At 49.3% G+C, this 20,991-nt stretch overlaps 2 protein-coding genes across 3 annotated transcripts in view; one reads left to right on the forward strand and one right to left on the reverse strand.

Moving 5' to 3' along the window:
* The first annotated feature begins 2,070 nt into the window (after positions 1 to 2,070).
* On the forward strand, positions 2,071 to 4,387 carry ascl1a (achaete-scute family bHLH transcription factor 1a). The gene is made up of 2 exons (XM_076029939.1): positions 2,071 to 3,002; positions 3,274 to 4,387. The coding sequence occupies exon 1, from the start codon at positions 2,307 to 2,309 to the stop codon at positions 2,976 to 2,978; it is 672 nt and encodes a 223-aa protein (XP_075886054.1). The 5' UTR covers positions 2,071 to 2,306; the 3' UTR covers positions 2,979 to 3,002; positions 3,274 to 4,387.
* A 3,140-nt stretch (positions 4,388 to 7,527) lies between these two features.
* The window catches only part of LOC142890713 (uncharacterized), a 45,767-nt gene continuing 32,303 nt past the window's right edge, over positions 7,528 to 20,991 (reverse strand). The window contains exons 11-15 of one of the 2 annotated variants that reach the window (XM_076029941.1): positions 14,709 to 14,779; positions 13,872 to 13,982; positions 13,614 to 13,711; positions 9,456 to 9,525; positions 7,528 to 8,342 (exon numbers count right to left, since the gene is read on the reverse strand). In XM_076029941.1, coding sequence (XP_075886056.1) covers positions 8,088 to 8,342; positions 9,456 to 9,525; positions 13,614 to 13,711; positions 13,872 to 13,982; positions 14,709 to 14,779 — 605 coding nt within the window. In that variant the 3' untranslated portion in view covers positions 7,528 to 8,087. The remainder of the gene's footprint in view (positions 8,343 to 9,455; positions 9,526 to 13,613; positions 13,712 to 13,871; positions 13,983 to 14,708; positions 14,780 to 20,991) is intronic. The other variant, XM_076029940.1, reaches the window with a different exon arrangement.

Below are 20,991 nucleotides of genomic sequence, written 5' to 3' on the forward strand. Positions count from 1 at the left end.
TCCCGCCCTCGGCCAGAGGAGCACCTGCCAGACGGGCGGAAAACAAAAAACAAAACTTGTCCTTAAAAAAAACAAAAAAAAAACTGTTTTTAATGACAAACAAATTGAAAGAAAATCCTTTACATCACAAACAAAGACGACTCGAATGATATGGCTGCTTATGGCTTTGTTTTTTTCTTTTCTTTTATTGTCTCCAAACGGCGAGAGCGGAGGGGGAAAAACACAGATAAAAAGTGGTTAAAGGAGAACTCGGGCGCCCAGATGTCATATTAATTATTACACCAAGCCATGACTGGAAAGCCCCTTGAGAAAAATGAGCGCCCTCCCAGCCTCTGGAGGAGCAGCGGCGGCCACAGCAGCGGCGGCAGCAGCAGCAGTTGCAGACAGAGAGCTCACAAAGCGCTAATTGGACTCTGGAAGCGCACTGACAGGCCGTGGATAGGTTTCAGAAAGCCCGGCGATGGCAAAGGGGTGCTGAGGGGGAGGGGGGAGGAGGGAGGCGAGCCTGAATAGAACCCACGCTTCTTTTCTAAACTCTCTCGCTGGGCCAGAAAAAAGGGGAGAGAATAAGAGGGGGGAGGGAAATAAAAGAAAGTATTGGTGCTGGGGGGGAGGAGGGGGAGGAGGAAGAGGAGGAGGCACTGAGGGGCTGCTCAATGCAGGCTCCGCTCTGAATGCCACTGCCTGCGCAGAAATATTGCACAGTTTATTACAATCACCTCTGCGGGGCGCGCGTGCACATGCGCACGCACGCACGTGCTGTTGGTGGGGGCTGGGGTCAAGGGACAGAGGGAAGGTGTGTGTGTGTGGGGGAAGGGGGGTAGGGCGCGCGCACAACAAATTGAGCACGAGAAGGCACGAACGCTGGTTGGAGACAGTTTACGCGCAAAAAAAAAAAAAAAAAAAAAAAGAGATAGCAACCTGTCAATTCCTCCTGCCCGCGTAGCCGCGCGCACACTCACGCGCATGACAGACAAGAAGCAGGGTGTCACACAGCTCGGTCCTGGTCGCGGCAATCATCGCCAGTAGCCCCCCGCTACTGTAACCACATCAGGTGTGTCAAATCCACACACAAAAGGCCCCTCCGAGGGAACCGCTTCTCGGGGCCCCTTTGGCGGATTTTGCGCCTCTCCGTTCCGCCTGTGCACCGCTGACGATTTGCTCCAATCTAAAGTGGAAAATTCGGCCACTCTCGCCGCACAATGGCGCCTCCGAATGAGCGTCTCCGCGAATTAACAGTAAAAAAAAAAAAAGAAAAAAAAAAGAAGAGGTGAGTAAAAACGCCTGAGAGCTCCTGAACCGATGGTGGGCAGAGCAACCCGGGCGCAGAGCTTCAGGGAGGCGCAGTGTGAGTGTGGACGGCGAGCTGACCGTCAGCACCACACTTTGGTCCGGAGGGACGGGACAAAGAAGGAAGACGCAACTTGTCTTAAATGCTACACAAACATTCGGAATCAAAGACAGGAAGTTTCCGTGATGTATTGACCTCTAGTTAGTTCTGATGCAGAAAATCAATTCAGTTTGTCAAGAAAACAACTTTTTATGCCCAAATATACAGTTAAATTATTCTTATTCTTATTCTTATTCTTATTCTTATTATTCTTATTACTCAGTGGCTGATGTCATCAGAAACAAAACAATATGGTTTCAAACTCTCATGGTTCCGCATTGCTCTTTTCATGAAGCTCTTAAAAAAACAAACAAACCCAAACTGCATTGGCTTGAGAACTAAGCTCCGTGCGTCGAGCCTTGAAGAGCTTCTGCTCCTCCTGAGCTGCCAACACTTCTCCTCTCTGCTCCGTAACGCACCTCGGTGACGCCCGAGGGAGATAAAGAGAGAGGGAGGGAGAAAGAGAGAGAGAGAGAGAGAGAAAGAGAGCGAGAGAGAGAGAGAGAGAGAGAGAGAGAGAGAGAGAGAGAGAGAGGGAAACTCCCCCTCACCTCTGACTGTTTGTTTAGTGCTTCAAGTGGCACGCGTCAGGCGCGCGCAGCGACGCACCGGCGGGCGAGCCCAAGGTGGGACCCACGCGACCAGAGGGGGCGTGGCCACTCCCTCCCTCCATCCATCCGTGCATCCCGAAGGCGTTGAAAAGCCGCGGCGTGCCTCGCTGACGCCTCAGAAGCACGTCTGAGGAGCGCGAGGCGGCAGCGTATAGCGCACTGCCCACCCACACCGCGTGACCGGCACGAGCGGGACGCACCACCACGAGACTTGGTGATTCTACACAACTTGTGCCACTTGATATATATAAATATATATATATTCATATATTTATATATATACTTTAAAAAGAAAAATCTTCTGAATGGAACTCGCAACCAAGATGGAAATTACCGTCAGCCACCACCAGCAGCAGCACCACCACCACCTGCAGCAGCAGCAGCAGCAGCTGGTGCCGCCCGCCTGCTTCTTCTCCTCCTCATCTTCCTCGTCCTCGGAGCAGCAGAGCATCATCATCCCGCCGAGCCCGGGACGCAGCGGCGGCAGGTCGGCGGCGGCGGAGCGGCCGCGCACCTCCTCCGGCTCCTCCTCCTGCTCCTCCCCGGAGCTGCTGCGCTGCAAGCGGCGCCTCAACTTCGCCGGCTTCGGCTACACGCTGCCGCAGCAGCAGCCGCACGCCGTGGCGCGGCGCAACGAGCGCGAGCGCAACCGCGTCAAGCTGGTCAACAACGGCTTCGCCACCCTGCGCGAGCACGTGCCCAACGGCGCCGCCAACAAGAAGATGAGCAAGGTGGAGACGCTGCGCTCCGCCGTGGAGTACATCCGGGCGCTGCAGCAGCTGCTCGACGAGCACGACGCCGTCAGTGCCGCCTTCCAGTCGGGCGTGCTGTCGCCCGGCATGGCGCAGGGATACCCGGCCGCCGACATGAACTCCATGGCGGGCTCGCCCGTCTCCTCGTACTCGTCGGACGAGGGCTCGTACGACCCGCTGAGTCCCGAGGAGCAGGAGCTGCTGGACTTCACCAACTGGTTCTGAAGGCGTCCGCGTGCACGGCGCGAGGTAAGAGAAGAAGCGACCGCACTCTTTTTTTTTCTGAGACTAGTAGGGTTTCAGTTAGAGGGCAACTGAGGAACGAGTCCCAGTTGCCCTCTGACTGAAACCCTGCTGCTTTAGGAGGACCTGGATGACTGAGAACCTTCACACACACACACACACACACACACACACACACACACACACACACACACACACACACACACACACACACACACACACACACAATCTTTCAGAGGAGGTTTTTAACAACATCCCATCTTCTCCTTCCCCACAGTGAGACACGAATCGACCCGAAACAGTGTTGGAGCGCTCGGGGATGCACCACCGGCAGCAGCAGGAGGAGCAGGAGGAGGAGGAGGAGGAGGCGGACTGACCTCCAGAACGAGGCGCGCCGTCTATTTTTGCGTGCGTTTCACCTCCATGCTTGATGCTCGGTCCTCCCACAGACTGACACACAAAGACAGACAGACAGACAGACAGACAAGACCCACCGACCGACAAGCAGTCCCAAAGAAGAAGGAAGAAGAAGGAGAACTTTGGGGAGGGCAAAGCGGGCCAGAGTTCAGCGCCAAAGGATTTAAGGAAGACGGGTCTCCTGACAGCGTGGAAATCCAGGCTCGAGCGCAATTCGCCCATGAAAAACAAAAAACAAAAATCTAAAGCGAATCCAAGCTTCTTCGGCAGCACATTCCGAAAAAAAAAAAAAAAAAAAAAAGTATTTAAACTATGCTAAATCCAATCACAGACCACCGAATATTTGATAAAAACTTGTCAGACTGTTTGTCATCCACAAAAATGCTTCCAAGTCGCGGATTTTATTCTATGAAATTCTATATCTTGAGAAAAAAAACGCCTTTTTTCTGTGAAATATATTAAGATATTTTTGTATGTAAGAGATTTATAGATGTTTTGTACACATCGTTTTTTGTACATATATTTTGTCTATATATTGCTTTAAGTTGCTTCTATACCTCCTGCCTGTGTAGACGTGTAGTCTATCTCGCCCCCTTCTGCCCCCAACGCGGGGTTTGGCACTCCGCTGTTCTACTCTCTCTCTCTCTCTCTCTCTCTCTCTCTCTCTCTCTACCCCCTTCCCCCCCTCTCTCTCACTCTCTCTCTCCCTCTCTCTAGCACCGACGTGTCTTATTTAATGATAGCAGAACCTGTTGTTGTTGTTGCGTATCATTACCATTACCATACTGTTCGCGATGATCAAACAAACTTATGCAGCTATTGTCCAAACCGAGAGCAGCGGCGGTGGCACCGGTCGTCGCCTCCACACGGTCTTCACGACAACACGGGACACAAACACACAAAAGATGTTGGATATTATAACCATATTTTCTACACTTCTAGTCCAAGAATAAAAATAATTTGCTACAGAATGCTCTTTATCTAAGTCTTATTATTTTTCAAGGGGGGGAGTGGGGTCGGGGGCTTTTTCCACGGCTTTCAGCTCTAGTCTAGATCATTTGGAGGGCGGGGGTGGTGGTGGGGGGGGGGGGGACTTGAACGCATCACGTTCAGCAAACCCAAGTCAGCGTCTTCAGAGGGAGTTTTGGCTGTGTGCGCACAGATCACGTGCAAAGCGGTGGATTTTCTCTCACTTCAACAGGTAACGTCATCTCCTCATAAAGGAGCAAACAATCAGAACGAAAGTTTTTTTTTTTTCCATCAGATTTTGCCCTTCCAAGTTAGTGCGAAAAATAAGTCCGCAACGAGGGCCAGTTTTGGAGAAGTTTGAAGCGCGTGTTGCTTCGGAAAAGACACAAATGAATTTGAACCGCATGGGCAAAAAGAAATGACAAAAGTTGGGAAGGAGAAAGAAAAAAAAAAAGACTTTCCGAGTGAATCAAGGGATTAAAACCTCGAGAGCCGTTCTCGCTTTAAACGGGCAGCAGGAGGGGATGTCAGGGAGGGAGAGCCCTCCTCCTCCCCCTCCTCCTCGCGGCGGACCCAGAGGTAGAGCTGCTGCTGGACTTTGTGCGAAACCAAGTTTGACAGGTAGATCGCGGAGGCTGCAGGCGGGCGCGTGTCTGCGGTAATAAAGAGTGAATGGGCGAGTGGAGGAGGAGTGGAGGGTGGTCGAGTGGAGGCGCGGAGCGCGTGCCTGCTGACAGCAGCGTGCCGCCGAGCACGCAGCAGCCACAGCGAGCCACCACCTGGGAGTGCGTGTGTGTGTGTGTGTGTGTGAGAGAGAGAGCGAGAGAGAGAGAGAGAGAGAGAGAGAGAGAGAGAGAGAGAGAGAGAGAGAGAGAGAGCTTTTTGACATGGCAAAACTAATACAATTGCTCAAAACGTGAGGTAGAATGTAAATCGCTACTTCTGCCCTGGGCACAATTGCATTAGTGTTAACTAAAAGGTGGTTATTCTGTATTTTGATTGATAGTAAAAGACAGCAGAAGCGTCATGTCAATTTTGAAGGTACTGCGTTGGTGAGGAGGAGAGAAAGAAAGAATAGGAAGAAAGAAAACAGACATTGTGTACCAGATGTATGCGGCATGTTTGTGAAATTGTTCAATGAAAATAACTTAGAAATGAGGAGTTATTAGTTTTACATTATGTCCACAGACTGCACCTGGCCAATGGGGGGCGTCTGATGAGTGTGTGTGTGTGTGTGTGTGTCAGAGAGAGAGAGAGAGAGAGAGAGAGAGAGAGAGAGAGAGAGAGAGAGAGAGAGAGAGAGAGAGAGGATAAACTGAATTAAACATCTGGCTGGACTGTTAATCCACATAGAATCCAAATGAATCGACTCTGAAATGACTGATCTCAAAGGTTTTTTCTTTCTCTGTGAAAAATGAAAACCTTTTTTTTTTTTTGCAAAACAAAAAGACCCCCAACTTTGCAGGAAAGCCTTTTGAAATTGAATTGTTTAATTTACTTTTTGAATCTCTCAAATTAAGCAGGAGCAAGACTTTTGTCAACTACCCCGATTCTGTAATGTTTGCATAAGTCTAAGAAAAAAACTTTAACAAAGTACAAAAGTCTTGTGTTCATTAAAAAAACTTAATCCAGTGATAAACAGTTAAAAAATGATCTTAACAATCTAAAATGGTTTGTGTTTATTTCAAATCTCCAAAATATAAAATACAATAATTCATTTAAGAAATGAGCATTGATTAACCAAGTAGACAAGTACAATACATACAAAATAATTACAATACAATGTAAAAAAAAACAACAAAAAAAAACATCATGTAGGATGTGACTAATTCAGACACATTAGCCACTAACTTGGCTGTAACACACGTACAGCACTTGTGAGTTATTTGGTATTTGAGGTAAATTGCAACTTTATTTCAAATACTGAGGGAGATTGCACACGTTTTGACTGGACATAAAGACTTGATGAAGGAATTATGAATGAGCTTGGAATAATTTCTGCACTGCCAGGCTGCAGGTTATAGAAATGGTTTGTTTACAATGACAAAAGGGGGGGAAAGAAAGAAATAAAGCGGCGCCGAAGAAGAAGAAGAAAAGATAAAACGCTAGTTTGGAAAAACACTGAAGACAAACCTCCATTTTTTTTTCAGGATTTCTCTTTACGCATAGATTTTACCATGACAAAGACGGTGGCTGCCTACAGGACGACCATGATCTAACAAGCCGGGTTTCGCTGCCTGTCACAGCCCATTACGTTCCCCCGTTTGGCGGTCTGTCAAGCGTGTACGAGCCGCGGGAGAGCGAGGCCATATCTAATTTGCAAAGCCGGGGCCGAAACAATGGCTCCAACTATATTAGTGGAATATCTTATTGAATATCATTCATCAGCGCTGATTAAGTTGGATGGAAGAGCACAACAGTCCAAGCAGCAGCTCGCTCAAACATGGCGTTCTTTCTTTTTTTCTTTCTTTCTTTCTTTCTTCTTCTTCTCTAAAATTGCTGCTGCGGAACAACAAACGGTCGGCGCATCAGAGCATTTGCATGGAGCCGCCTCGGGGGCAGCGAGGCGGGGAGAGCTCGGCACAGGGTTGTGGTAAACAAGCGGTGGAAGCGTTAAAAAAAAACTTTATACAGCTAGAAATGTTCAGCCGGAATCAGCAGATGAAGGACAAAATCATGGCCAGAGCTGCTGTACTGATGTGTGCTGATGTTTCACATCGGGACGCAAGAGACACAAAATTATAAATGAATTCTACATAATTATCATTTAGTAGAATTTAGAAATGATTGTTGTTGTCTTAATGACTGTTTTTGGGACATTTCTGACATGGCAAAACTAATATAATTGTTCAAAACATCAGGTAGAATGTAAATCACCACTTCTGCCCTGGACACAATTGCATTTGTGTTAACTTAAAGGTGGTTATTTTGTATTTTGATTGATAGTAAAAGACAGCAGGAGTGTCATGTCAATTTTTGAGATGCTGTGTTGGGGAAGAGAAAAGAAAAAGCCTTTTGGCTAATTCTGGCTTTTTTAACCATGTGTATTCATGTATTGTATGTGTATTCTGTTTTATAAAATTGTATTGTCCCCTTTCAAAAAAAAGAAAAGAAAGAAAGAATAGGAAGAAGAAAAAAAAAGACATTGTGTCCCAGATGTATGTGGGATGTTTGTGAAATTGTTCAATAAAAATAACTTAAAAATTAGGTATTAAATTAGATTGACATTATGTCCACAGACAGCACCTGGCCAATGGGGGGCGTCTGATAAGTTTGGCCTCACTTTAATGGACTTTGTATGCCGTGGATCTTTGAATTGAGTCAGTCTGAAGGGAAATGGACAATCTTGTTAGAAAAAAGGACATTTCCTCCACAAAGCCAGGGCAGTGCGAGAGCCTCTAATTTCTAGCGTCGACTGCTTGAGGCTAAATCCGAACCCCCCCCCCCCCCCCCCCCCCACCACTCCTCCAACATCCTGATTTTAAGGGCGGAGAAAAAAGAAAAACATTCTCCGCTGGCCTGGTAGCTCCGACTTGCTGGAGCCACTCACCTGGACCACGGAAACACTTTTAATCACTGTCGCTGCCTTCGGCCACCTGTCCTGTTGATGTGTTGTGTCCCGCAGGACGGCGACGTTGACACCCAGAGGGAGGACGGGGAGAAATAACAACAAGAAGCAAACAGTGACAGGGTGCCGAGAGGCGCTCAGAGCCTCCTGGAGGAGTCGTCCAGCGGGTTGGAGATGACAGACTTGTGGATGAGCATGAAGAGCGGCAGGTGGGCCAGGAAGTCCAGCAGGTCCAGCGGCGGGACGCGCTGCAGCTCCAGCCGGACGGCCGCCTCCTGCTCCAGCCGGATGCCGCCGGCCTTCAGCTCCAGCAGCAGCTGCTCGGCGCTGATGAAGCCCTGCTGGAGACCCGGCTCGCCCTGCTGCTCCTCCAGCAGGAACAGGAAGAGTTGCTGCTCAGAACGCAGAGACATCAGGAGACAAGTTTTATGATCATTATTATTAATATTAATAATAATAATAATAATAATAATAATGAATGAATCATGAATCAATCACGGATGCTTGTGGGGATGCAGGTTTTGTTTTTGCTCGTTTAGCAATGGGCTTAGAGCCGAGTCTGTCTATAATATCTATAATATATAGATTTATATATTAGTTTTGGGGAAAAACGCCTGTGTATATCGGGATCGGTTGTTATTGGAATCGGAAATTAAGCGCTTGGACATTATCGGCTTTTCAGATATCGGCAAAAACAATAAAAAAAAAAGACACAAGCAGGCCAGTGTGTGTGTGTGTATGTGTGTGTGTGCATGTGCGTGTTATTGTGCGCTCACTGGGAAGCCTCAGGTTTCCTCCAGCCTTTTTTCCTGTCTTGTTTGAGTGCACCTGTTTGCACAGTTAATGCAGTTTGAGGTAATAATTGTATTGTGTGTGTGTGTATGCACGCGCATGAGATGGTGCGGTGTGCATGAGGGCAGTAATCCTCCAGGCAATTACCCTCAACCACCCCCCCACGCCCCCCCACCACCCCTCCCCCACCTCCCACCAGCCTCTCCAGTTAACAACGCTAACAGCTCTGTAATTACAGCGCCTCTTCTACCTGGCCCAGGGGGCGGGGCTTAGCCTCCACTCCCGACCAATCACTGTGGTGACCAATCCGTCCCTTTCAGTCGCTCCTGTGTGTGAATGAGGTTCCCTGGTCTGTCTCAGAACAGCGGTGTGTGTGTGTGTGTGTGTGTGTGTGTGTGTATGTGATTACAGGGCCAGGGCGGAGTGGATGCCGTGTTCACTGTCGGCCACTTTAATGAGATTAAGTCCCTGCACTAATCTATGAAAAGGGAAGACCAGCCCTGGCTCTGTGTTTCCCTGCAGCTCGCCTCCCTCGTTTTCCATGCATAAGTAGCTCCGCGTTTCATTAATGAAGGAGAGCGCTTTGCAAAACACACGCCCACACACACACACACGCGCGCACACATGTTGGAATCGCCACTTGAACCTCGAAGACAAAAAATCTTTTTGCTGTATGGATAAGATTTTTTTTTGGGAGGGGGGGGGGGGGTTACCTTTGCTTTGAAGAGCCTGACTTCTAATGAGCGGAAGTCCATGTTGCCGATGAGCGATCGCATGAAGTCGCTGGAGGAGAAACAAAAAAAAAATGTTTTGTACCTCCGTCCTCAAAGTGGGGTCTCACGGGAGATTTTTAACGGCTTATGTGCTTCTCACCATTCAATGGAAACACCTGCAAGTCGCAATTGCACTTTGTCAAAATTTTCGAAAGTGAATTTTTTTTTCACTTTTATTTTGACAAAAACTGTAAAGGAAACTCAAATAGTGTCAGCTGTGAATCAGACTGAATACGACACACAGTCATGTCGAGCAGTAGCTTCCTCTTCCTGTCACAGCTGAACCCTGTGGCTGTGGCTCCACCTCTTTCTCCTCAGTGGAAAATGCTGACAGTTCCCAGTGACATTCTGACCGGCTGAAAACTCCTCAGACTGGAGCTTTTCAAGGCGGACGCGTGAGAAAAGTCGTAGAAAAAAGTGACACAAACCGGGTCACATCACGTTCCAACTGCAGTTCCACTTGTTCCGCCTCTCAGTCCGCACTGGAGACAAGAGCATCAGTAGAACAGCGTGCCGCGCCGCTACTGCCCCGCCAGTGTTATTTTTGGCGGGTCGGTCCCGTGCGACCGTGCGCCGGCGCTGACCTGATGGTAAAGTGTTGTGAGCCCATTGTGGTTGCTCACAGCGGCCTGGCTGCCAAACAATGCGTGGGCACACGCGGATGTCCCGCCACAGTAACGGATAAAACTGCTCTGGTTTGGTGTGTGTGTGTGAGTGTGTGTGTGTGTGTGTGTGTGTTTGGGGGGTCAGTTGGGAGGGGAGGGGGTCGGAGTTGGGTGGACAGGGCGTGCAGGGGGAGCCGGGTTCGTGCCGAGGTTTCGGGGGCGGGGCCACACTCTGCTGCTGCGGCGAGGTGGCCGCTCTGGGGAAAATAAAGTACAATAAAACAAAACAGGCCGACGGCAATTAAAGCAGCGGCCAGATTGGATAATTAGAGAGAGACACGGCTGATTGTGCTGCTGGTGGGTGGGGGAGGGGTGGTGGGGGGACTCCGGAGTCCAGCGTGTGGCGCGGCGGCGGGCTTCCCTTCGCCTAACGAGCGCCCGGTGTCAAGCGGCCCCTCCCCCTTCGACCCCACCGCCCCGGCCGCCTCCTCGCCACCGCCGCATTAATGGTGCGCCAGAGGAGTGGGGAGGGACAGGGGGGGGGGAATGGCCGAGCGCCGGGCCAACGAGTACAGCGCCACGCCTGAGTGCCTCCGCCCGCCGGCCCCTGCTTGGGCCCCCGGTCCTCCTCCATCCAACCAACCAACCAACCAGGGGCCTTGACGGAGATGAAGCCAGACAAGGCAGCTAATGATCGTTAATTGCACTTGGTTTGTGGCAACACACAAAAAAAGGGGGCTCGCAAATGTGAGCTGCTGCGCTTAAGGACACTGGCGTGATAATGGGCCGGCGTAAACGGAGAGCGGGGAGGGTTGGGGGGGTGGAGGGGAGGATAACCCCATTTTTTTTTTGTTGTCCTTTTTTTTCATTGTCAGGCCGTCCTCTGGCTGCCTGCGGCGGCGGGCGACGCAGCAGATTTCACGCTTACGTAACGAGACAAGATTTTTTTTTTTTTGGCGGTCTGTTGACAGTCGGGCATGCTGCGGCGGCGGCGGCTGTGGCGATGTTTGGTTGGGGGGGGGGGGCGTGGAGTATATGTGTGCTGTGTGTGTGTGTGTGGGCGGGGTGGTCCCAAAGATGCCCTGACCTAGTTTGAAAAAGTTTTGAGCGGGCTGCAGAGACGATGCTCCGGGTTTTTAGGCGCCGCCTCCTCTCACAAAAAACACTCCCTGCCAGAGTGGTGTGTGTGTGTGTCAACACGAGATCTGCTGTCTCATGACCCCCCCAACTCATCTCAGCCAAGGCATTTCCAGGAAGGAGGCGGCTTACAGTAACTCTCCGCACCCCCGTGCATGTCTGCAAACCCCGGCGTCGGGCGCCACTCCTCCGGGTGCAGGGGCGCCGGGGGCGGGGTTACCCTGTATGGCAATGTGCTCTTTGGGCAGATCATGTGACCTGCCCTGAGGGCATGCGGCGCTGTGTGAGGTGGACTTGTTCAGGAGCACAATGGCGTTTTCGGAGGGGACAGATGGGCTGACTCGGGAGGGCCAAAACTGCAGCAGAGGAGGTGGAGGGCGGAGAAGTGGGCGGAGAGTTCAGAGGCACGAGGTCCGAGGAGGAGCGAGACAGTGAAAGGAGCCAGAGGTGCAATTAGTGGCAGGTAGGGAGTCCACAAAGGGAGGAAGTGGACGTGGGGCAGAGAGGCGGAGGAGCTCCTCGGGTTTCAAAGCCGTCCGCGTTTGCTGGTGTAACTACTGTTGCAGCTCATTCCTAAAATGGGATTAGAGGCAACAGGATTAAGTGAAACAGGTAAGAGGATCATTTCAGTCCAGTCGAGGGGGGGGGGGGGGGGGGGGGGGTCAGATGACAGAAGGATGCCTTTGTTTTCCCGCAGACCTCGTCACCAACACTGATCTGCTGACTCCTTGTTATTCAAATCGTCCAGGACGGCGAGTTTTTAAATACGCTCATTCTTGATGGTTCCTAGAAGTGCTTCTGTACGGCCGAGACGCCCCCTGGTCTCCTAGTGGAGAGCAGCAGGGGCAGCCAGGCTAACACACACTCACACACACACACAGCACAAAGGGCCAGCCGTAAATCACAGGAGCCGTGACCCGGGGCCCCCCGTCGCTGCTCTTCGCTGCAGCGCCGGGCTCTGGGAGCAGGCCTTGACCCCCCAGGACCTCCAGAGGAGTCTTGGCTCCGCACACTCCGGCCTGCAGCGAGCGACTCACCCCGGGGCGGAGGGCGCAGGAGAGAGGGAGAGAGGGAAAAAAACCCCCAAAAAAACGATGTGTGTGGGAATCTGCGACATATGGAGCGAAATGTCAAGATGTGTCCGTCCGCTCAGGGTTCAACGCTGGGCCGATTCATCCAAGCAGTTTGCATTTGTACGCACATTTTCAGGAAGTTATGTAAAAAACAAACATGGTTTTGGTGTCGGCCGTGGACGCTGGAACTGGAAGAGCAATTTTGAGGTTGTAGCTTCCATATTAGCTGCTTTGCACCAGGAGCTAAAGGGGTTTGAATTAATCATTAATCTGGTACATTAGTGGCTCCATTTTGGGTCAAAGTAGTGGATTTCCTGAGTGAACGGTCTGGTTGAACTGCTCCCCAGACTCCTTCTATGTGTCTACTGGGGGACACGTCTCAATTACCAAATGTGTATAGAAAAATATTCTCTGTTATCGTGGTGGGTAACAGAAACTGCTGCCTCCAGAGCGCTCAGAAGAAAGTGGAAGACGAATGTGACTCGTAATCTGAGGGAATGGTTGGACGCTATGGGAGAGGCAGCTTTCTTTGAAGCTATGCTTCCTATATTGAAAGGCAAAGAAGAAGACAGAGTGGACTCATGGGAACTTTTTTGAAGCTATACAAGGCAAACCAGAAACTGAATGCAACACCTTCTCTCCTTTATATTTGGACCAGATATCTTAGTTTTTGGACTCTTGTTATTTTGCGCAGCGTAATATGAAGTAATTTTTTTTCTTTTTCTTTTTTATGACAGGCCAACAATGTGTGTATTATGAACTTGCTCTTTTCTCTTTTCTTTTTCTGTTCATTTTATGTTCTATGTTCCTTAAAAGATAATTAATCAATTAAACAATAATTGGTCGACTGCATTATACTGACCTGTGCTCAACACGTGAAAATCGAAAAGTCTTGACTTTTCAAACGTCTTGTGCCGACAATCATTTTATAAAGTATATATATATTTAAAAAATGAATGTAAAATGCAGAGAAATCACATCTCACAGCCTGAAACTGTGCAGAGGTTTCCTGTGAAAGACTCGACTGTTGGACTGAACGTCCTCCCCCTCCGCCTCCTCCTCCTCAGCACTTAAAGCGTGGAGGGGCAGCGAGGATCAAAGTAGAAGAAAAAGAAGAAGAAGAAGAAGAAGAAGAAGGAGAAGAAGGAGAAGCCCCACACACGACGCAGCGAAATTGCCGGAACAAATTTGCGTACACACTTTGTTCACGTTCTTATTTATGGCGGGTCAAGGAGGGGGCGGGGTTGGCGGTGGCGTTCGCACGTGCTCACGCACTCACTTACTCCATGCAGGCGACCTTCTGCGCCAGGCTGGCGATGACGGCAAAGAGCCTCAGGTCCACCAGGCCGTCGGTCACCCTGAAGTCCACCATCTCCAGGATCTAACACACACACACACACACACACACACACACACACACACACACACACACACACACACACACACACACACACACACACACACACACACACACACAGAGGGGAGTCAGTGCGACAGGTCCGCGTGTCCCGCCCGGGTCAGACAGCCAATGAGAAGCCGACCCTGTAGACGTAGATCTCCTCCTCCTCAGACAGCAGCTTCGGAGGGATGATGGTCTTCAGGGTGAGGAGGACCTGGAGGCAGGAGATGTAGCCATCACCGTCGGCGTCCGCCTGCAAGAGACACCAGGTCATCATCAGTAGCTGCAGAATAAAAGCTTTCCACTGAATGGTGTGGAGCGCATGAGCCGTAAACAAACAAAAGCAAACGTAATTCTCGTCAAATCTTGCAGTTCGAGATTTGACGAGAATTACGTTTGCTTTTGTTCGTTTATGTTTGTTTGCTGTTAAGAATGGTTATTATGTTTTTCTCTTTGATTACTTGTAAAGAAAATTCCATCTCCTCCTCCGTCCAATCATAACGCGCCATTTTCACTTGAAGTGAACTGGTCACGTGACCTCGTACGTCTGGTCCATAAATACGAAAAAAGTGTTTTCATGACACTTTTGCGAAATGCCTTAATATGGATACGTCTGAAGAAAAACCACCTTTCAGCCATGTTTGAAAGGTTTTTCTAAGTTCTGAGTTTATTGCGGTATTATGGTCTTGTGCAATTGTAAAGATAATGCAAACGCAGCTAGCGATCACTATCATCAGAATCATTCTCATCATCATCATCATGAATCAACACTTATTGCCGCTTTTCTGCCGACAACAACCTCGTTATCGTGTGTTTGTTTGATACATTGTGTTTGAGAGCGCAAGTGTTTTTTTTTCCTCTCTCCTGTTTGATGAGAAATAACAGGCAGGTGTCAGGTGACACTTTGGCTTCTGCAGAACGTGTTGCGCTTGGTGCTGCTGTGAGAACCTCAGAGGGCTCCAAACGTCTTTTCACTTACTGCCTGAAAAGCTCTTTTGTACTCGGCCAACTTCTCCCGACTGAAAATGCAGTACTTGGCCAGAAAGTCGACTGCGGAGAGAAGAAGAAGGAGAAAAAGGACAAACTTTCAGAGTCTTGGGACGACACTGGACCTCTTTGACTGGAAGCGCAACAACATTTCACAGTGTCAAAGACGCCCATTTGTTTTGTGCTTCCTCCCCCCGGGGAGCTGAAGATCTCCAGCCTGAGGACCAACATGTCAGTGTGAGTGCCGAGAGGATTTGGGGCAATATTTCTCTGCCGTGGTCGCGGCGGGGTCACGGAGGGAGGACAATACGGTCCGAGGGGTTCACAGGGAGTCCAGTCGGCCTTGACTGGAGGAGCCGCAGGGAGGGGAGGGGTCAGCGGCCAAGAACTTCAGCAATCAGACACAATTTTTGTGTTTTATTAGTGTGAAAAAAGGTGTTGGACAGTCGTCAGGCGGAAGAGATTCTTTTTTTTTGCACCACTTTTATCAACCAGTAAAGTGGCTGAGCACTGAACTGAAAATGTGCGTTTTGGCAACTACAGCGGTGAAGAAGACAATTTCAACAGTTCATAGCTGCAGTTCAAACACATCTGACTAAATTTCTTCAATTTATTTTCTGATGCTTCACAATTAAACTGATTCTAAAATCAGTTTAATTCCAAAATATTATTATTACTATATATATATGTATATATTTGTGTTTTAGATGTATGGATATATGTATATATATATATATATACATATACATTCATATATCATATATATATATACTGTATATATAACAAAAGTTACTAAAACTGTTATTTACCATCTTACGTTCTTTTTAATTGAATAATAACAGTTATTATTAAAAATATATTAGTTAAATGAAAATGTGTTTGTGTATGCACTTTTAAAACCCTTTATCGTAATTTCTCGACATCTGTTTGCCTTTTAAAATGAAAACTGATGAAATCCGCAAAAAAAATAAAAGTGCAGATTAAAAGGGGAGGGGACAAACGGAGGCATCCATGAATATTTCAGAAGGCAAATGTGGGAGGGGAGAGATTTGGAAAATAAATAGGGAAAAAAAGAAAGAAAGAAAAAGAAAATCAGGGGAGAGAACGGGGGCCTTTTAAGCTGCTGCCACTTCAATTTAGGAGATGAGAATGAGTCGGCTGAATAATGGATCTATTCAGTGGCTGCGGAGAAGAAAGAGGAGCAACAGAGTTGATATCAGTCTGGATTTAAAGCTCCCGGACCTCAGGGGGCAGCTTCAATCTGCCATTTATCAGCTTAGGCCTAATCAAAACCAGACCTTCCGTGGCCTCGGCCTTTCACATGCAAAGCGTTACATTCGCGTCGAGTCAACTTGACTTGTTAAAGCTTGACTGATCAAAAAAACCAAGAAGAAAGCAGCAGCAGCAGCGGTGGTGGTTTGTATTTTTTGGGGTGCATCTGTTTGCAAATACAAGCGATGAGAAGGACTCATGGGACGAGGGGATTCTGCCAGCCGCGGCCCGGCCCGGCCCAGCCTGGCCTGGCACGGTGAGCATTTTAAAGCCCAGGCTGGATCAGATGCACGGCGCTGAATGGATCCGGCGCAGGGAATCAGGTCCATCAGGACCATCTGGAGGAGAATCAGCAGCTGACCTGTGACGACTTCACCCAACTGAAGCATGTTGGCTTATTAGAACCTCCACTGGCCCCGAGGGACGAGTCACATGTGTTTCTACAAGAAGGTTACAGAGTCGGCTGGGCCGAGGTTTGCTGAACTTTATTCGCAGAACTGGACCGAAAGAAAAACAAATCTGATGTTTTATTTGAAGTATAACGAATAACTAAGAAAATAAACTATTGAAGTTTGATGTGACAAGTCGCTGAATGTTGATAAAAGTTGAAAGGTGGAGAAAAAGTAGAACAAGGATTTAAGAATTTTTGTTGTGAAAAGACCTTCTACTTTGGTGCAAAACCAATTCAGAACTTCACAAGTGATGCACACGATTAAAAACATGCAAAAAAAAGCCCCAAAAATAAAATCTATCAGTTTTTATCTGGCTAAAGACTTGCTGTCTCTTGAACAAAGGACAATAAAAAACAAACAGGTGGAGCCGACACCTGACTGGGGGTGTGGCCACTAACCTGTGGGCACTTTGTGACATCACAGAGGGCTTCTGCTGCTTCCTGAGAAAAGTGGAGGCAGCCTTGTATTTGCTGTGCAAGAAGGCTGTAATAAAGTTCAAACTCAACATCGGTCCTGCGTGTGCACACACACACACACACACACACACACACACACCCACCCAGCGGTGACGGTGGAGGTCCGGGGGTCTCCAGCTGAGGGGAGAGTCGGCCCCGGACAAAAGGTGCAGCGGAGTGAGAGATTGAGGGAGGAAGCGGGCGCAGGGTGGAGGAGCAGGACAAAGCCTCCCGGCCGATAGCCTTATCTGATTCCACTCCAGCGCTTGATGGCTTCCCACCCCCCCGTCTCTACACCGCCACCACCTCCATCCCTCCATCCCTCCCACCTCCTTTCACGCAGCCTTTAAAGCGCACAGGTTGCGCCTTTGGTGTGAAGCCTAGCAGAAAATGTTAATCAAGAGCGCCGATCGTGTGGGGAGAAAGAGGGAGAGCCACTCCGCCAGGGCCGTAATCTGTAATGAGACTGGGGGGGGCGGGGTCGGGGGTGGTGCTGGTGATGAGCGGGGAGGTTTCAGCCTTTCACCGCCGCTTGTTTCCCTCTTTTTGTCCCTTTTCTTTCTGCGCCGCCTCGCTCGCCCTCGCTGCCGGCCGGGTGTCGGCGCCGCCGGCGCTGGCGCTCGTGCGGCCGGACGGCAGCGGCGGGTCACGTCTCATTTAGCGGCACGCTCGGACCCCACCACACCCACCCCGGCGTCTGACAGCTGACGGATGGAGAACACAGCCGACTGCTCCAGTGACAACTTACCGCTACTCATCTGTGTATGATTGAGATTTTTATCCCCAGCTATGACCTCTGGGAGACGACAAATATCTTGTTATTCCTTTTGTTCAGACCGTTTCCAAAGTGTGCTTTTATTTACTTATTTATTTTTTAGTTGAGCGTTTAACCGTAATGGTTCCAGTCCGTCACAAATAGTTTTATATGTAATAAAAAAGGAGGAATGATTCTAGATTTCACTCGTAGCATGCACACTTTTTCAGTGCAAACTCTTCCAAAAATAAGCAGTAGAACAGCATCAGAATGCAGTTTATAATGACACACACACACACACACACACACACACACACACACACGCACACACACACACACAGGGGCCCCATTGTTGTTCTAACGAGTTCACTTGTTTATCGCTCTCCTTCCCGCTTAATCCCAGACTTTTGTCTCTGCTCATCATCATCCTCCTCATCACCGCCACAGTGTAGAAAGTGTCCCCATAATTCCTTTAACAAAGGTGACATTCAGCGACGGAGCGGAGGTGACCCCCTTTTCAACAGCAGGAGAGTGTCAGCATGCACATGCCCCACATACAGCGCACACGCACACACACAGACGCACACAGAGCGGCCAAACGCGCGATTAAGAGCTCAAAAGCGGAGGGAAAAAACAGACTGGAAATCCAAACGGGGCCGTTGAGGATTCAGCCTCTCAAAAATATGCCATGATCCTGACAAAGGGTGTCAAGAGGAGCGGCGGAGGCGGTGGCGGGAGATAAGGAGGTGTGAGGGGTCCGAGCGCCGCGGTGGACCTGTGAGGGCAGGCAGAGTGTGGGCGGCCGACAATAGTTCAGGATGAGGCATTGTGGGTACGTTTGTGGAAGCAAATCGGAGGTGAAGATGGAAATCTTATCAGACGGAGGGAGGGAGGGAGGCAGGCGAGCGTGTGTGTAGAGCCGCGTTTCCATTACAGTTTTTCGCAAAATAAAAGCGATATTTATAAAATTTCGACAAAGTACAAAGTACAGCGACTTGCAGGTGTTTCCATTGAATGGTGTGAAGCGCAGAAGCAGTAAAATAAATAAATAAAATACGCCAAGAATTACAGCTTATGCGTTAGAATTACGTTTGCCTTTTCTCTTTGATTACTTAAAAGAATATTGCGTCTCCTCGCCCGTCCAAACATAAAGCACCATTTGCACTTGAAGTGAACTGGTCATGTGACCCCATACGTCACGTCCGCTGACGTGTAAATGCTTTTGCGATCTACCTCCATATGGATGCGTCTGGAAAACCCTCTCATAAGAGCGTCAAAACCTTTTAGCCACATTGGAGAGGTTTTTCCAAGTTTCTGTGTTTCCATGACCATTTTTTTTTTCTTGCGATATTTAGGTTAAGCGCAATTCTAGGGGTAATGAAACACAGCATGTGTGTGTGTGTGTTTGTGTGTGTGTGTGTGTGTCATTTCCACCAACATCCGTCAAGCAGTCAGCAGGTTCCATCAGCAGCTTCCAGGTTCCAGGGGGAGAAGCTGCTCTGAAAACACCACAGATGAAGACCAGGAGGTGCTGTCACCTAAAGGCCGATGTCCTCCCTGAACAGGAAGCCAACAGGAAACCCTGAGCTTAGGAGGCTGCTTCATTGTGACGGACAAGTCGTCTGGCCAATGGTTCCCTTTAGGTCCTGCCACCTGTTGCCCAAAATGCCTGGTGTGGGATCTTCACCAGGTGGATGCGTGACAAAGACTCAACCATCAGTTTAATCAAATGTGCTGTTGGTGTTGGCGCAGCACAGACTTGGCAACGTGAACCCACTCCGGAGTGGCCACTAGAGCCACGGAAGAGGGCCGACGTGATTGGCTGGTGTTGAACTACTGCAGATCCATTAAAAACACAACGGCACTCCCTCCTCCTCCTCCTCCTCCTCCTCCTCCTCCGCCTCCTCCTGTCCCTCACAATTATTAAAAAAAAAAAGAAAGCAAAGAAAGGCAGAGCAGTGTGTGTGTGTGTGTGTGTGTGTGTGTGTTTGTGTGTGTGGGCGTGTGTGTGTGTAGGTGTGTGTTTTGAAGCAGGCGCTGGCAGGAAAAACAAACAGAGACACACGCAGCGGGCCACGCTCCCGTCTCTGGCTGCACGCCACCCTCCTCCCCGCAAAACCACAGCTCAGTTGCCTCCCTCACACACACACACACACACACACACACACACACACACACACACACACACACAAACACACCTACGGCCAGTGATTCCGACGCTGCCGTCACCTCCGGCCCTCACCGGTCCCAGAGGCCGCGGTGGACGAGGTCCGTGTCGCAAAGATAAGCTCACAAAAAGCCAAATCAGGGGCTATTATGGCGGTGCCGCTCCTTGACATTGTGCCATTAATAAGGCCATTGTGGAGACAACGCTCTGTTTGGACACCCGCATAATGGGGACCTTTGACGTATTCACTTTGCCCGCTCTCTCCCTCTCTCTCTCTCTCTCTCGGTGGCGGGGTGTATTCCACGCCGCTGCTCGTCAATAGGCTTCCTGTTTGTTTGCCCAAGTCATTCTGCACTCAGGCTAAACACAACCAGGTATTCCACAGCAGCAGCAGCAGCAGCAGCAGCAGCAGCAGCAGAGGGAGGCTGAGCAAACAAGGGGTTACATAAAGGCAGCGTACCAAAACACACACATACACACACTCACACACACACACACACGCACGCATGCATGCATACTTATTAACACTGTTTTCCTCCTTTTTATTTCGGGGGCTCGCTCCGTCGCTCGCCGGCTCGTTGAAAACAACAATTATCCCCGAGGCCGCCGCCCACAGGTGGGAGGCTGGTGGGCGGAGTCACAGCCCAGGCTCGCCTCCAGGCACCGACCGCCAGGTGTTCCGCATCAACGCAGACTTTCACTCTTGCCACAAAAGAGACCACGAAGCGAGGCCGGCCGGCCACTCTGGGTCCCTTCAGCGCCACCTGCCAGACCCGCCACAGCAGTCTGGACAACTGGTGATCGGGCTGCTGCCGAGCGGGATCGTCGAAATGTTAAAATGTTAAAGGTTTCTGTCTAGCTGGTTGATACAAGTTGTCTTTTTGCTCTTGGTATCCATTGACTTTGATATTCACAAGGGGAAATATTACTGTGACCATCACCCTTTGTCTGTCAGCTATGGAGGAGAGTCAAAACAGACTCAAGGGAATATACTGGTGAGACTTGATTAATCAAATTAATCAAATTAATTATGGCCTCTGTTATTAATTCATCATAATTAATAATATCTTAATCGCATATCAATATTTGAGTTGGCAACATCGGTGGGAGGTACTTCAATAGATCTTTCAGGTATCTGCACTTTACTTGAGTAATTCTTTCATTTGACTTTTCAC

This window comes from Nelusetta ayraudi, unplaced genomic scaffold (genome assembly GCF_046127955.1).
Source record: "Nelusetta ayraudi isolate G7.1 ecotype Tasmania unplaced genomic scaffold, CSIRO-AGI_Nayr_v1 ptg000027l, whole genome shotgun sequence".
Classification (NCBI taxonomy): domain Eukaryota; kingdom Metazoa; phylum Chordata; class Actinopteri; order Tetraodontiformes; family Monacanthidae; genus Nelusetta; species Nelusetta ayraudi.

Bases quoted from the DNA above. Each gene is read 5' to 3' on its own strand.
- ascl1a (XM_076029939.1), top strand. From the start codon at position 2,307: ATGGAACTCGCAACCAAGATGGAAATTACCGTCAGCCACCACCAGCAG.